Raw genomic sequence first — 17,732 nt, 5'->3', positions numbered from 1 at the left:
TGGGGGATGTTTCCAGAATGAGATTTTCACTCTGCAGCGGAGTGTGCGCTGATATGAAACTTCCTGGCAGATTAAAACTGTGTGCCCGACCGAGACTCGAACTCGGGACCTTTGCCTTTCGCGGGCAAGTGCTCTACCATCTGAGCTACCGAAGCACGACTCACGTCCGGTACTCACAGCTTTACTTCTGCCAGTACCTCGTCTCCTACCTTCCAAACTTTACAGAAGCTCTCCTGCGAACCTTGCAGAACTAGCACTCCTGAAAGAAAGGATATTGCGGAGACATGGCTTAGCCACAGCCTGGGGGATGTTTCCAGAATGAGATTTTCACTCTGCAGCGGAGTGTGCGCTGATATGAAACTTCCTGGCAGATTAAAACTGTGTGCCCGACCGAGACTCGAACTCGGGACCTTTGCCTTTCGCGGGCAAGTGCTCTACCATCTGAGCTACCGAAGCACGACTCACGTCCGGTACTCACAGCTTTACTTCTGCCAGTACCTCGTCTCCTACCTTCCAAACTTTACAGAAGCTCTCCTGCGAACCTTGCAGAACTAGCACTCCTGAAAGAAAGGATATTGCGGAGACATGGCTTAGCCACAGCCTGGGGGATGTTCCCAGAATGAGATTTTCACTCTGCAGCGGAGTGTGCGCTGATATGAAACTTCCGGGCACACAGTTTTAATCTGCCAGGAAGTTTCATATCAGCGCACACTCCGCTGCAGAGTGAAAATCTCATTCTGGAAACATCCCCCAGGCTGTGGCTAAGCCATGTCTCCGCAATATCCTTTCTTTCAGGAGTGCTAGTTCTGCAAGGTTCGCAGGAGAGCTTCTGTAAAGTTTGGAAGGTAGGAGACGAGGTACTGGCAGAAGTAAAGCTGTGAGTACCGGACGTGAGTCGTGCTTCGGTAGCTCAGATGGTAGAGCACTTGCCCGCGAAAGGCAAAGGTCCCGAGTTCGAGTCTCGGTCGGGCACACAGTTTTAATCTGCCAGGAAGTTTCAAGAAAGGATTGTCTGAAAAACTGACTCAGCATACAGAAAAGTGAAAACAGCTTTCGGTGAATCTAATAGCAAGGGATGTAACATTAAGAGTGCAATGGGAATCCCACTGTTAAATGCAGGGGAGAGGGTGGATAGGTGGAAAGATTACATTGAAGACCTCTGTGGGGGACGACTTGTCTGATGACGTGATAGAAGAAGAAACCGGAGTCGATAGAGAAAAGATAATGGATCCAGTATTAGAATCAGAATTTAAAGAGCTTTGAATACTTAAGATCAAATAAGACAGGTGGGTAGAATAACATTATATGAGAATTTCTAAAATCGTTGGGGGAAGTGGCGACAAAACGACTATTCACGTTTCTGTGCAGAATGCATGAGTCTGGCAATATGCCAGTTGACTTTCGTAAAAACATCATTCACCATTTAAAAAGATTTCAATAGCTGACAAGTGACGATCTGTTCCATGACGAAGAGTTAGGCATTAGGAAACTTAAGCAGTTCTGACGTTGCGGTTGATAATGGAAGCAAGACTATAGAAAAATCAAGACACGTTTATAGGCACTGTCGGCTTGAAAAAAGCGTTCGAAAATGTAAAATGGTGCAGGATGTTCGAAATTCTGGGAAAATTAGAAGTAATATACAAAAACCAAGAGGGAGCAATAAAAGTGGACGACTAAGAACGAAGTGCTCGAATTAAAAGGGGTGTAAGACAGGGATGCGGTCTTTCGCCTCTACTGTTCGCTCTGTACATTGAATAAGCAATGACGGAAATAAAGGAAAGGCTGAAGAGGGGGATTAAAAATCAAGGTAAAAGGATATCACTGTTAAGATTCTCTGACGACATTGCCATCCTCAGTGAAAGTGAAAAAGAATTAATGGATTTGCTGAAAGAAACGGTCTAATGAGTACAGAATATAATTTTCGGGTAAATCGAAGAAAGACGAAAGTAATGAGAAGTAGTAGAAACGAGAACAGTGAGAAACTTAACATCAGAGTTGATGATTACGAAGTAGATGAAGTTAAGGAATTCTGCTACGTAGGCAGAAAACATAGCTGTTAATTTGAGGAAGAAATTTCTTAGAATGTACGTTTGGAGCACAGCACCGTACGTTAGTGAAGGGTGGACTGTGGGAAAACCGGAAAAGAAGAGAACCGAAGCATATGCGATGTGCAGCTACAGAAGAACGTTGATAATTAGTAGGAATAATAAGGTAAGGAATGAGGAGGCTCTGGAAAACAATTGGGGATTAAATGAATATATGGATAAAACTGAAAAGAAGAGGGGACGGGATGATAGGACATCTGTTAAGACATCTGGGAATAACTTCCCTGATACTTGATGGAGCTCTAGAACGTAAAAACCGTAGAGGGAGGCATATGGCGAGCCGCGCGGGGTATCCACGCTGTCCGAGGCGTCTCACCACGGTTCGCGCGGCCCCCCTGTCGGAGGTTCGAGTCCTCCCTCGTGCATGGGTGTGAATGTGTGTTGTCCTTACCGTAAGTTAAAGTTAGATCATGTAAAGTGTAAGCCAAGGGACAGATGACCTCACCAGTTTGGTCCCATAGGAACTTATCAAAAAGCCAAGGGGCAGATGACCTCAGCAGTTTGGTCCCATAGGAACTTACCAAAAAATTTCCAAAATTTTCTTATGGCGGCCAGCCCCTTAGGATGTGGCTGCCAAAGAGGGAAATAAGTCCAGTGGGCACTCTGCATGCATAAAATGTAGAGCTGTCCGAGATGTGGAACGGATCATTCTCGATTCCAGAAAGAGCACAGGATTCAGCCTGGTTACGTACTGCTAGCTGAAGTGGTAAAGACCGCCAGTCTTGCTTGCGAGAAGAAGGCAGAGCTCACTATTTGTAGCATTATCGACGTGATCGATTGCAGACTTTTGGCACAGAGCCGACTGGAGGGCCTGCATTTGAGTCTCAGATGGCTCTGCGACCATGTAGGCTACTTGTTCCTTCACTTGCACCATAGCGTGATGATGTATTGGGTTCCGCTAAATAGGTTAGGGGTCCGTTATACACAGGTGGCAGCAGTATTAATAGCGAGGACTGTATCGAGTAAACAGGGCGGCTTTTTTTTTTAGGGACGGTTCAGGTTGGGAAAGAAAAAAAGATAGGCTTCAACCTCAAATATTACAGACCAAATACAGGACTAGGTTAGATCTAAGAACCTTAGGTGTTATAGTTGTGAATTATCGTAGCTCTTTAGGGAAATGACCAGAGCTCCAACTGCTAAGTGAAAACACCGAAGGTCAAAACCTTATAGGTACCGAAATCTGGCTAAGGCCAGAAGTGTGTTCAGTCGAAAGTTTTGCAAAGGCCCTGTCGGTGTTCAGAAAGGTTAGATTAAATGTAGTTGGTGGCGGTGTGTTTGTTGCTGTTACCGTCTCTAACGACCTCGCTATTGACAGGAAGTTAAACTCTGATCTTTCTTCCTTTGTTGCTGAAAGAAATAGTTTATCTTGCAGCTAAATTGAAGTAGGTAGTTCCTGTGAGTTATTATTGGTGGAGGTTATACTTCACAAGCAGAATGAAATAATAATTGGTTTCTTTTACAGGCCCCCTGACTCAGACGATACAGTTGCTGAAAGGTGAAAAAGGAGCTGAGTATCATCTCAAATAGGGACCCGACTCACACAGCTATAATAGATAGTGAAGACTTCAATCCACCCTCGGTACGTTGGCAAAAATAGATGTTCAACGCCGTTGTCAGGTATAAGTATAGTTCCTTCCTTTAAAGTGTCGGCATGACTGGCCTAATGATGTCCATAGTACGTAAAATGGATATGGAGGAGGCGAGAGAAATGAAACAAGAGGAATTGAGCTGCATCGGGACTTTATGTGGAGTCAGCGGCGACGAGTGAGAACATGTGCCGGATCAGTATTCGAGCCCGCACTCTCCTGCTTGCTAGGCAGTTGCGTTAACCACTCCTGCACCCAGACGCATTGTTTATCGCAACTGCGCGGACTATCTCGGCACGTCCAGTCTAGCGCGACCTATCCGCAGTCTCCATCCATGTCCTTCTCGCTCGCGACTTTGAGATTTCCGATATCCGAAAGAACAGACACCACGCATTCATATAACTGATTCGCCTCGATTGATATGCATTCAGCATCTTCAGTGCGAATGCACAATCAAATTAAACCTACTGCGGGAATCTCAAAATAGCGAGCAAGTGGACACGGATAGGGCTGTGGACACCTGGTGTAGGTGGGAGTGTGGGTTGGCCGAGGGGCGTCCCGAGATAGGCCACGTTATAGCGATAAACACTGGATCTGGGTGGCGCAGTTATTAACCAACTGCCTGGCAAGTAGGACATCCCAGGCTCGTATCCCAACCTGGCACACGTTCTCAGTCGTTGCCGCTGACTGAAGTTCCGATGCAGCTGCCATAATGAACCTCCCCTTTTCTTTCCTCCTCCCCCCCCTCCACCCTTCCCACCACCTTTACTTTACGTATATGTTTCACAGCTACGGATTCGCTTACTGCCTACTCTTTCAGACATGTCCGAAAGAACAGACACCTGGTATTCACATAAAAGATACCCACAGTAGCCAGTTGTTTTTTTAAATTTTTTTGCCGAAGCTGATTAATGTGACTGTACCACGAATGCATTGACACTAATTATGCACTTGTGATTCATGATCGGATCGCTGTGATACATTATTAAGAAAATACATGAACACACTTTACACCATTGTGTACTGCGTACAAGCAGAGGAACATTTTGGAGATGATGATTGTATGGCAATGCGTCCCCTCGTAAAGCCGCGTCTGTGAGAGAATGGTTTGTGGACATAACATTCCTCTAATGGACTAGCCTGCCCAGAGTCCCGAGCTCAACCCAAAAAGTGGTTCAAATGGCTCTGAGCACTATGGGACTCAGCTACTAAGGTCATTAGTCCCCTAGAACTTAGAACTAGTTAAACCTAACTAACCTAAGGGCATCACAAACATCCATGCCCGAGGCAGGATTCGAACCTGCGACCGTAGTGGTCTTGCGGTTCCAGACTGTAGCGCCTTTAACCGCACGGCCACTTCGGCCGGCAGCTCAACCCAGTGGAGTGCCTTTTAGATAAGGCAGAACGCTCCAGATCAACGTCACTACTGTGGTGTCACCGCCAGACATCACACTTGCTACGTGGTAACCTTTAAATCGGCCGCGGTCCGTTAGTATACGTCGGACCCGCGTGTCGCCTCTATCAGTGATTGCAGACCGAGCGCCGCCACACGGCAGCTCTAGTCTAGAGAGACTCCCTAGCACTCGCCGCAGTTGTACAGCTGACTTTGATAGCGATGGTTCACTGTCTACATACGCTCTCATTTGCAGAGACTACAGTTTAGCATAGCCTTCAGCTACGTCATTTGCTACGACCTAGCAAGGCACCATATTCAGTTACTATGAGTCATATCTTCAAGAATGTCTTCTGAACAGATAATATTGTGACTCATGTACCATGACGTCCATCATTAATGGATTAAAGCTATCAAACTAATTACGTCCGCTTTCTGAATTCTAATTCCTGGTCATGTTCCAGACCTCACGTCAGTATAGTCCTTCCCTCCTCACGCCAGCCTGAGTGAGCTAAAACGCGTGCACTTCGGCCTCCACTCGTAACACGGTGTTGGCTCTTCTGCTAACACAAAAACTACCTTCTCTGATGTCGGCCCCTGAAGAAGAATAGGATGCCATTCCTCCAAAATTACTCAGACGCATCGCTGAAAGCGTCCCCAGTAGTTTGCAAGGCGTCATAAAAGTGAAGGGTGGACTCGCACCACATTAATGTCCACTAATAGGTGTTCAGGTATTTTGATCAGATAGCGTAGATGGGTTCCAACGCTGGTTTCAATAAGCTTTATGTTCCTAATACTATATGGAAATGATTACGTTAACAATGATCTTCATCATCTACGTCACGGGATAGGTCTGCACAGCTGTTCCACTATACAGGGTGATTCAAAAAGAATACCACAACTTTAGGAATTTAAAACTCTGCAACGACAAAAGGCAGAGCAAGCACTATCTGTCGGCGAATTAAGAGAGCTATAAGGTTTCATTTAGTTGTACATTTGTTCGCTTGAGGCGCTGTTGACTAGGCGTCAGCGTCAGTTGATGCTAAGATGGCGACCGCTCAACAGAAAGCTTTTTGTGTTATTGAGTACGGCAGAAGTGAATCGACGACAGTTGTTCAGCGTGCATTTCGAACGAAGTATGGTGTTAAACCTCCTGATAGGTGGTGTATTAAACGTTGGTATAAACAGTTTACAGAGAATGGGTGTTTGTGCAAAGGGAAAAGTTCTGGACGGCCGAGAACGAGTGATGAAAATGTAGCACGCATCCAGCAAGCATTTGTTCGCAGCCCAGGAAAATCGACTCGCAGAGCTAGCAGGGAGCTGCAAATTCCGCAATCAACTGTATGGAGAGTCCTACGAAAAAGGTTAGTTATGAAACCTTATCGTCTGAAATTGGTTCAAGCACTGTCTGCAGCTGATAAGATTAAAATAATCGATTTCTGTGATTTTATACTTGCTCAAATGGAAACAGATGAATCTTTCGTTTCAAAGATTGTGTTTAGTGATGAAGCAACTTTCCACACTAACGGGAAAGTCAACCGTCACAATGTCTGTATATGGGGCACTGAGAATCCACGGGAAACAACTCAGTATGAACGTGACTCGCCTAAGGTGAACGTTTTCTGTGCCATTTCAGCCAATAAAGTTTTTGGTCCCTTTTTCTTCGAAGGTGCTACTGTAACTGGACTACAGTATCTGGAGATGTTAGAGAATTGGCTGTTCCCTCAGCTCGAACAAGAAGCACAACAATTCATATTTCAGCAGGATGGAGCGCCACCACATTGGCACTTATTTGTCCGTAACTACCTGAACGTCAACTACCCGAGGCGATGGATCGGCCGCCAGGCAGCCCGTGACAGAGCACTTCATCACTGGCCTCCAAGAAGCCCTGATCTTACCCCCTGCGATTTTTTTTATGGGGGTATGTTAAGGATATGGTGTTTCGGCCACCTCTCCCAGCCACCATTGATGATTTGAAACGAGAAATAAAAGCAGCTATCCAAACTGTTACGCCTGATATGCTACAGAGAGTGTGGAACGAGTTGGAGTATCGGGTTGATATTGCTCGAGTGTCTGGAGGGGGCCATATTGAACATCTCTGAACTTGTTTTTGAGTGAAAAAAAAACCTTTTTAAATACTCTTTGTAATGATGTATAACAGAAGGTTATATTATGTTTCTTTCATTAAATACACATTTTTAAATTTGTGGTATTCTTTTTGAATCACCCTGTATAAGGCCACCTCTGCTTTGCCCTGGCCAAAGATCTTTCGTGTATCGTTCTGTTGTGAACGGCTAGTTTTAGTAACCGATCATTGTCAATTCAAAGAATATGGTGAGTTCTGTCTACCTGTATTCTTGATGATTACCTTTGTGATTACATCTGCTACAGTGATCGATTCCTCTCAGAAACCGTTCCTGTGTCTTGAACTCATTTCATACCTTTGGTCATAGTGATCCATAAATTGCTCTCACACAAAGGAAGTGATACTGCCGTGTCGTTTTTGAACTTCCTCTGGGTGACAGTACGACAAATTTTCTCCTGATCGTCTCTCACATCCTTGAGACAGCAGATAACTTTCTCTAGGTTTTGGCGCCACAAAGACTGTTCCATTAAGTTTCGGGTGTGCAGCCGCAAGAATTCTCCTTCTTCTTCTTCTGTTTCGGCCGTATAATGTTTAACCATCTTCAGAGTGAGCCGCAAGACTGCCGCTCCAGTGCTCACTTCGACCCTTTATACTCGTGTACCGAGCAACTGCGCATGCGGCCACAGATACAAATGCGCCACAGACATTGGTCGGCGGCAGAGACATGCACAATGCGCGAGTTACATCTATGACTCCGCATTCGATCTGTGTTGGCATGTCGATATATCATCAGTGCAGCTCACAGTGATATATCGACATGCCAACACAGATCGACTGCGGAGTCGTAGATGTTACACGCGCATTGTGCACGTCTCTGCCCTTCGACCATAAATATAATGGACTGGCCCTGACGTCATTTTCGTGGTTCCAACATCTCTGGGCTAAAGTCACGTGAATGTTGGAAAAACATGGTTGTTTCGTGTTGCGCTTATGGCTGTACTCAGCGTTTTGTCGGGGGAAATGGCATTACATTTCACATGTGTTTCTATGGTAGTGCAGATGCGTTTATTGAAATCTGCGGACGTGACTTTTATATGTTTTTTTACTCTTGAAATAGAGTATCACGTAAATTAAAGTGTTGAAAGTGATGCCTGTAAAGTCAGACTCCTATTACATTTTGGAAAGTATCTGTGATAATTCGGTTACAGAAGTAAGTATTACTGTTTCTCGTTCCTACTCATAGGTTCCCTAAGGACGAAAACTGAAGGCAGCTTTGGATACAGGCCCTGAACGGAAAAACTTTAAGCCATCTGCACATACGCGCCTTTTTGTATATACAAGTGAAATTATAATAAGGTAAGAACACTTATAGTCGACACATGAAGAGAATTTTTTTCTACCTTCTAATACTATTAAATAAATGTAGGCTCCAAAATTATTTTCTGAAACTCCAAAGTCTCACCTTTCATCTAAAATATCATTTCTTTTAAAACTGATAGTTTAATCTTTTGTAAAAATAGTAGTAACTGACCCTTAAAATGGAAACCTAAAATTGATACTCTATATTGGACCTGCTCCGAAAGTCGACAGTTTTGGCACCTATAGTTGACATAATTTCCATATCCCATTTTCTTTTATAAGTGACTAGAGCTCCAAACGCGGCGAATCCAATGTTTAATGTTTTGACACGAGCACAGTCTTACTGTTTAAAAGAATTTTAACGGCATTTTACTTTAATTGATAGTTTATAGTAATTTCGTCCCGCTAGCCACCAGATGCATTTGTTAGATTTTATAAATGGTACTGTGAACAAATTCAGGTCAAATGTAGTTATGATATAATTTCTCGCAAATAAAAATGTTAATTTTGTTGGAAGCGTTTGGCAGTCAACTGAGAAATGTGGGTAAAATACGATACAAACATAGGATGGCAGACCGCTGATTTGAAATCCCGCCACGTTTTGCCAACAGTCACGTGGTTTATGTTGGAGCCACACCAGCCCTATAGCTTCTGCACAACAATGCCATTCTACTACTATCTATGGTCGAAGTCTCTGCCACCGACCAACGTCTCTGGCGCATTTGCATCTGTGGCCGCATGCGCAGTTGCGCGGTACACGAGTATAAAGGGACGAAGCGAGCACTGGAGCGGCAATCTTGTGGCTCACTCTGAAGATGGCTGAACGTTATACTGCTGAAATATTAGAAGAAGAAGAAGGAGAATTCTTGCGGCTGCACACCCGAAACTTAATGGAACAACTTTCTCTAGATTTGTCAGTCGGAGATAAGGGTGTGGCACTCACGTCTACGGTGACTCCAGCGAGCGGGAAGAGCTGGGCTGGCGGCGCGTCCCGGGGCACGTATCGGTAGAACTCGCGGCCGTCCTTGTACCACTTGACCGAGTAGAGCGCCTCGCCCTCTAGGTCGAACAGGCACTGGTGCGTCACGCTCTGGTTGCGGACCACGTACGACGGGATGCGTGCCTCCAGCAGCTTCAGGCCCCACGCGCCTGCAACACAAAAACAGTGCGAACTAAAGAATAGTTTCACACACTCCACGATTTCTTAAATGACATCCACCCAATTTCAACTTCATCTTTGAGGTAGAGAGATGGTCTACAGAACGTCTGACAGTACTTCCGGACGCAGAGTGTATAGAGAATCTACAAGTACAAATAAGTACTTAGGTGCCACGTTGAAGAGCACTAAAACCAGAAATAAGCAGTGCTCAGTGTTCTGTCATAATGTGCCTTCCGTATCTTTGACATAAACAGCCATTTGCCATCTGCAATAAAATATGGTAGGATAATTTTAACTACCATCTCACCGCTAAACGCATCAGTACTCCCCTTTTGATTTTTGTTGTCACATAAGTATACCTGCTTTAGTGTCAATTAACAGTGGAAGGAAGCACGGTAACTATGGTAAACACCGGGTGGTTATAATTAAAGTGCAGCTAATCACGGAGATCCAGTGTGGGCTGTAATTATCATACGGTAGCGAAACGTTGTAATGCACACGTGCGTTCCCTTCACGTATTTAAGCCAAGTATTACGCACATTTATGAGGTCGTGAATGCTCAGTAGCAGGCAGGCTACATGTACATTTGACAATTAAGGGTATGCAAGGAACATTAGTGATGAAACCATAGGAGGCAATAGGCAATGTTGTGCAACCTAAATAGCGATAAGATCCGATTATTCGAGAGTAGGATCTTACACTCTGAGACAGTATTCCGTGACAAACTTCCATCACCATGTCCGAAAACGTGACGTCGGATCCGCCTAGCAACAGCGATCTGAACGCCCATTGGCTGAAGTTTGGTTATATATAGGGCGAGTCAAAAGTCCTCGGACACCTTCATAAGTTGGAAGATTAAACGGAAAATTGAAATGTGATGATAGGAACATAGGTTTGATGTGGGGCTGCAACTTTAGGAGTGAACGTCATTCAGGCCCGCCATCTTGAAATCCGCTATTTTGAATTCAAGTAATTTTTTTAAATGGGAAGGGGGGTGTATGACACTTCAGATAACGCTCGTTTGAGCTCTGGAATTTAGTGGTGTAATTCGTTTTTGTCTATCTTGTACAGTTTAGAGGTTATTAATGGTCAAAGTTGGGAAATCACCTTCATACCGACTGCTACAACACATGTTCTACGTGTTGTCCATCCCGTACAATGCAGAACTGTAGTCGCCGCAACCACATTAATAACTTCTAACCTGTACAAGATAGACAAAAACAAATTACACCACTCAATTCCAGAGCTCAAGTGAGTGTTATTTGATGTGTCATACACCCACCTTCCCATTTTAAAAAAAGTGACTTGAATTCAAAATGGCGCATTTCAAGATGGCGGCCATGAATGCCATTCACTCCAAAAGTTGTGGCCCCACGTCAAGCCTATGTTCCCATCATCAAATTTCTACAGGGTGTTTCAAAAATGACCGGTATATTTGAAACGGCAATAAAAACTAAACGAGCAGCGATAGAAATACACCGTTTGTTGCAATATGCTTGGGACAACAGTACATTTTCAGGCGGACAAACTTTCGAAATTACATTAGTTACAATTTTCAACAACAGATGGCGCTGCGAGTGATGTGAAAGATATAGGAGACAACGCAGTCTGTGGGTGCGCCATTCTGTATGTCGTCTTTCTGCTGTAAGCGTGTGCTGTTCACAACGTGCAAGTGTGGTGTAGACAACATGGTTTATTCCTTAGAACAGAGGATTTTTCTGGTGTTGGAATTCCACCGCCTAGAACACAGTGTTGTTGCAACAAGACGAAGTTTTCAACGGAGGTTTAATGTAACCAAAGGACCGAAAAGCGATACAATAAAGGATCTGTTTGAAAAATTTCAACGGACTGGGAACGTGACGGATGAACGTGCTGGAAAGGTAGGGCGACCGCGTACGACAAACACAGAGGGCAACGCGCAGCTAGTGCAGCAGGTGATCCAACAGCGGCCTCGGGTTTCCGTTCGCCGTGTTGCAGCTGCAGTCCAAATGACGCCAACGTCCACGTATCGTCTCATGCGCCAGAGTTTACACCTCTATCCATACAAAATTCAAACGCGGCAACCTCTCAGCGCCGCTACCATTGCTGCACGAGAGACATTCGCTAACGATATAGTGCACAGGATTGATGACGGCGATATGCATGTGGGCAGCATTTGGTTTACTGACGAAGCTTATTTTTACCTGGACGGCTTCGTCAATAAACAGAACTGGCGCATATGGGGAACCGATAAGCCCCATGTTGCAGTCCCATCGTCCCTGCATCCTCAAAAGGTACTGGTCTGGGCCGCCATTTCTTCCAAAGGAATCATTGGCCCATTTTTGAGATCCGAAACGATTACTGCATCACGCTATTTGGACATTCTTCGTGAATTTGTGGCGGGACAAACTGCCTTAGACGACACTGCGAACACCTCGTGGTTTATGCAAGATGGTGCCCGGCCACATCGCACGGCCGACGTCTTTAATTTCCTGAATGAATATTTCGATGATCGTGTGATTGCTTTGGGCTATCCGAAACATACAGGAGGCGGCGTGGATTGGCCTCCCTATTCGCCAGACATGAACCCCTGTGACTTCTTTCTGTGGGGACACTTGAAAGACCAGGTGTACCGCCAGAATCCAGAAACAATTGAGCAGCTGAAGCAGTACATCTCATCTGCATGTGAAGCCATTACGCCAGACACGTTGCCAAAGGTTTCGGGTAATTTCATTCAGAGACTACGCCATATTATTGCTACGCATGGTGGATATGTGGAAAATATCGTACTATAGAGTTTCCCAGACCGCAGCGCCATCTGTTGTTGAAAATTGTAACTACTGTAATTTCGAAAGTTTGTCCGCCTGAAAATGTACTGTTGTCCCAAGCATATTGCAACAAACGGTGTATTTCTATCGCTGCTCGTTTAGTTTTTATTGCCGTTTCAAATATACCGGTCATTTTTGAAACACCCTGTATTTTGCCTTTAATCTTCCAACTTCTGAAGGTGTCCAAGGACTTTTGACTCGCCCTATATATATATATATATATATATATATATATATATATATATATATATATATACGTGTGTGTGTGTGTGTGTGTGTGTGTGTGTGTGTGTGTGTGTGTGTGTGTGTAGAAAGGTGGGGTTTCTCTTGTCCGCCGGGAAGAGAGGGCGAGTTAGTAGCGAGGCGCCACTCAAAACGCACGGTCGACTAACTGGGGCAGTGCTAAAGAACGGTCGCGAGTAAATAGTTCAGCTGTTAAACAAGATATAAAGTGTAGGTATTAGTTATCAGTGAACGCCACGTGTCGTGGGCAGTGTGTATCACGATTATGGAAAATCAGTAAGGTGTTAATGTGTTATAAAGGGTTGAATAACGGCGTAGCACAGAGCCACCATGTTGCAAATTCGGTTATGTGTGTGTCGAAGTATTTTCTTTATTAAAACGAGTATAGTACAAATCGTTGTTGACATTTAAAAACTGGCATCCCGAAACACTCCACTTCAGCAGGATCACCTACATTGAATCTGGCGCCTGAGCGCTACTACTGTGCGACGAGGGACGGGCTATCGAAGCAGCAAGAAACCAGGTTAGTGATACAGAAACCAGAGAAGTAAAGCAGAGTCGCTTCCTCCTCGCTACAATGCCACACAGGGTATTGAAATGTGGTGGATATAATGTCCTAACTTACGCTAGGGTCAACACACACACACCCATGCCCGAGAGAGGACTCGAACCTCCCACAGGGTGGAGCCACTGTGGCAAGGCGCCCAAGACCGCGCAGCTACCCCGCACGGCAGCGTTCTCGATCCGAGGCTTTTGCTATCTGGTGGAGACGGCATGCAAGCCGATTGACGCAATGATGCGTCTACGGGTCGTTACCGGACTTCTGCCGTATGTTGACATAACGTTTGGTGTGGTTTGCAGGTTGCAGTGTCGTCGGTTACATGTCTTTGGAATGGTAAATCGATCAAGGTGTCCCGAAATTCGTTGGCATCACGGTATTCCGTCCACACAATACAACGCTTCCCCCCCGCACGGGGTCCCAGGTTCGATTCTCGATGGGGTCAGGGATTTTTTCTGCCACGACATGACTGTATGTTTTCTGTCCTTCATCATAATTTCACCATCATTGACTCGCAAGTCGCCGAAGTGATGTCAACTAAAAAGGACTTGCAAATCTGCTGTCGAACTCCCCGGCATGGGGTCTCCCTGCCAACTATGGCATACGATGATATCATTTCATTTCATTGAAAGAACAAGACGCAAACCCGGCCTACAAAGGGCAAAAAGTCCGAATTGCTTGTGCAATGGACAACTGATGTGTATTTCCATTCAATACGGGCGGAATTTACTGCACAGCAACAGCTCCCAGAAGACTATTCCGTGGAATAAATACACATCCAGTTTGTGGAGTTATTGTTGACTTGACAAGAGATACACACGATCCAGTCATATTAACGTGCCCACCGCCCGTGGTCGACATCAACGTGCAATAACCACTGACAGATAGCAGGTGGCAGCACTAGCAATGGAGGAGAGTGTAGAGAGGGCAGTCGTTGTCGTAATGCGAAAAAGGAGCGATTTACTCGAGGTCCAAAAGGCCATGATCATTGACCTACAGGCCAAGTATGGAAGCATCTCCGAAACGGCTAAGTTCGTAAACTGTCCGCCTGCCGCAGTGGTTAAGGTACACCGTGTATGTCAAAATGGCGCTATCCACTACTGGCGCCCAGGCAGCTGTGGCGCACCACAGGCCATAGGTCACAGGCACGAACGACGCCTGCGGAGATGCGTACGGGCCAACAGACGTGCAACTCTGAGCAACTCGCCGCCCAAGGGGTTACCAACAGTATCTCCTCAACGACCGTTAAGTATATACTGCTACATTCCTGATGGTGTTCGGCTACGTCTTTGCTCTGCCACAGTTGTACATAACGTTCATGCTCCGACACTTCGGTGCTCGTGGGTCTCCCAGTTCCAGCAAAGTAGACTTCATCACATTCACACACGGGTTTAACAGCATAACCAGCGGCCACCAGGGAACCGCCGTGAGGCCTCAAGGCTTCACTGCAGGGAAGCGCTATCCCGTGGATACTAGATGCTGATTTGCTATTGTAAGATGGTTATAATTCCGCGCCTTACAAGAACTCATCCACATATTTTGCCGTGATCTACAAACACTATTAGGTATCATGTGATAGGTTGTACATCGTTTTTATGAATATATAAAGGAGACTGACATTGTCATGTACACCTTGTAAATAATTGTTAACGCTTATTGCATGAAAGGTAACGGAGTGTCTTTATTATAAAAACGGCGTAATGAATGATTGCCTGTACTAGTAGAGGGGAAGTGGCAACAAAACGACTATTCACGTTGGTGTGTAGAATATATGAGTCTGGCGACATACCATCTGACTTTCGGAAAAGCATCATCCACACAATTCCGAAGACGGCAAGAGCTGACAAGTGCGAGAATTATCGCACAATCAGCTCAACAGCTCATGCATCGAAGCTGCTTACAAGAATAATATACAGAAGAATGGAAAAGAAAATTGAGAATGCGCTAGGTGACGATCAGTTTGGCTTCAGGAAAAGTAAAGGGACGAGAGAGGCAATTCTGACGTTACGGCTAATAATGCAAGCAAGGCTAAAGAAAAATCAGGACACTTTCATAGGATTTGTCGACCTGGAAAGAGCGTTCGACAATATAAAATGGTGCAAGCTGTTCGAGATTCTGAAAAAAGTAGGGGTAAGCTATAGGGAGAGACGTGTCATATACAATATGTACAACAACCAAGAGGGAATAATAAGAGTGGACGATCAAGAACGAAGTGCTCGTATTAAGAAGGGTGTAAGATAAGGCTGTAGCCTTTCGCCCCTACACTTCAATCTGTACATCGAGGAAGCAATGATGGAAATAAAAGAAAGGTTCAGGAGTGGAATTAAAATACAAGGTGAAAAGATATCAATAATACGATTCGCTGATGACATTGCTATCCTGAGTGAAAGTGAAGAAGTATTAAATGATCTGCTGAACGGAATGAACAGTCTAATGAGTACACAGTATGGTTTGAGAGTAAATCGGAGAAAGACGAAGGTAATGAGAAGTAGTAGAAATGAGAACAGCGAGAAACTTAACATCAGGATTGATGGTCACGAAGTTAATGAAGTTAAGGAATTTTGCTACCTAGGCAGTAAAATAACCAATGACGGACGGAGCAAGGAGGACATCAAAAGCAGACTCGCTATGGCAAAAAAGGCATTTCTGGCCAAGAGAAGTCTACTAATATCAAATACCGGCCTTAATTTGAGGAAGAAATTTCTGAGGATGTACGTCTGGAGTACAGCATTGTATGGTAGTGAAACATGGACTGTGGGAAAACCGGAACAGAAGAGAATCGAAGCATTTGAGATGTGGTGCTATAGACGAATATTGAAAATTAGGTGGACTGATAAGGTAAGGAATGAGGAGGTTCTACGCAGAATCGGAGAGGAAAGGAATATGTGGAAAACACTGATACGGAGAAGGTACAGGATGATAGGACATCTGCTAAGACATGAGGGAATGTCTTCCATGGTACTAGAGGGAGCTGTAGAGGGCAAAAACTGTAGAGGAAGACAGAGATTGGAATACGTCAAGCAAATAATTGAGGACGTAGGTTGCAAGTGCTACTCTGAAAAAAAAGAAAAAACTAAAAAAACTAGTAGAGGTTGGAACGCCAGTGGATATGAAACGGCAGTTGGAACTCAAGCCCTGGGTGGAAGGCCCACACTGGTGTGTTGGTCCTGCTTAAACACAGGAAATAGCAAGACGGATGTCATGGCACCTAAGCGCTGGAGCACAGTAGAGTCGCGACCGGCCGAGTGTGACCAAACCGGAAATCTTGGACGCAGGCGAGAGGAACGAAGAAGTGGCACATCGGAAACCACGCAGGCTGGGTTTTTTCCAAGGATTTTTACTCAGAAGCGTACCATAGCACGAGTATAGGTTTTTCCTCGCAAAATTTCCGCGCTGGACGACAAAAGATTAAAATATAGTTGGTCGGCGTTCGGAAGAGTCTGTAGAGAGGGACAATATTCCGTGGTTTTGGATATATGATTCGTTTTCGGTAATACGATGGTGGGGAGCCGAGCCTTGCTGAAAAGCCAGCGCTGGAGGGACGTGGTTTCCAGTTTGAGCGCCCGTGTGTGACAGTCGCTCGATATCAACTTTTGTTGGTACAGACAGACTTGCTGTCTTTGCTCTCGGCAGAGCTTATAGTTAGAACAGTTAGGAACTATACTGTTGAGAACCTATACGATTCTGGATTTCACCTCCGGGTTGGAAGTCGTCGTTTAGTAATTGAGAGGACTTCTTATGCCTACACTTACGTTGAGACGTTATCTGACTTCCGTCCTTGTGGTTGGGAGTTCGCGTTTATCTGTAGAACACAGAGAGGAGAAGACAGTATTAGAATATATCAGTCACAGGACCGCCTTCTGCCGTCGTAGTATTTGAAAGAGTTGATTTATGGCTGAAGTTCTTCTATCGTCGTAGACGAGTACGAGAACCATCACTTCGACGCACCGGACGCAATAGACACAGTGATATCGCAAATTGCTTCGGCTTATTATTGCTATAAAAGCCAAACATCACGTTAGTTTATTTCCACTGAGGTTCCACACCACTGTAGATCATCTTTGAATGTAGTGTCTTCTTGTGTTCGGTATGTAGATGATGTCAGTCAATTCTCGTTTTTGATATTAGACCGCGCAGTCATAGTAAGTGGCGGAGTTGGGCAACTGATTAGTAATTCTACTTAGAAAATGTAAACTTTGTAATATAAAGGTTCTTTTTATCTACAATAACAACGTTTATCATTTAGTAGGATTAGTTGTCTTCATCATTCATTTATGTTTAGATTGTAATTTATAGAATTAAGATATCCTACGATCTGTTGCAGGGGGTAGTCAGGGCTAAATCTTCATTTTAGCGTTTATTATTTTCTGTTGAGCAAATTCATTTTACACCCGCCTGGACTATCTCTCTGCATCTGGTGTCTGGTTCGTGAACC

General features: G+C 44.8%; 1 protein-coding gene across 1 annotated transcript in view; it reads right to left on the bottom strand.

Moving 5' to 3' along the window:
• The window catches only part of LOC124803336, a 266,558-nt gene that overhangs the window by 131,687 nt on the left and 117,139 nt on the right, over window positions 1-17,732 (bottom strand). Inside the window, exon 2 of the mRNA XM_047264521.1 lies at window positions 9,473-9,678. Within this exon, the coding sequence (XP_047120477.1) occupies window positions 9,473-9,678 (206 nt within the window). The remainder of the gene's footprint in view (window positions 1-9,472; window positions 9,679-17,732) is intronic.

This window comes from Schistocerca piceifrons, chromosome 6, assembly GCF_021461385.2.
Source record: "Schistocerca piceifrons isolate TAMUIC-IGC-003096 chromosome 6, iqSchPice1.1, whole genome shotgun sequence".
Taxonomy (NCBI): Eukaryota; Metazoa; Arthropoda; class Insecta; order Orthoptera; family Acrididae; genus Schistocerca; species Schistocerca piceifrons.
Note: the sequence above shows the minus strand (reverse complement) of the source record. Positions and strands in the feature narration are given on the sequence as shown.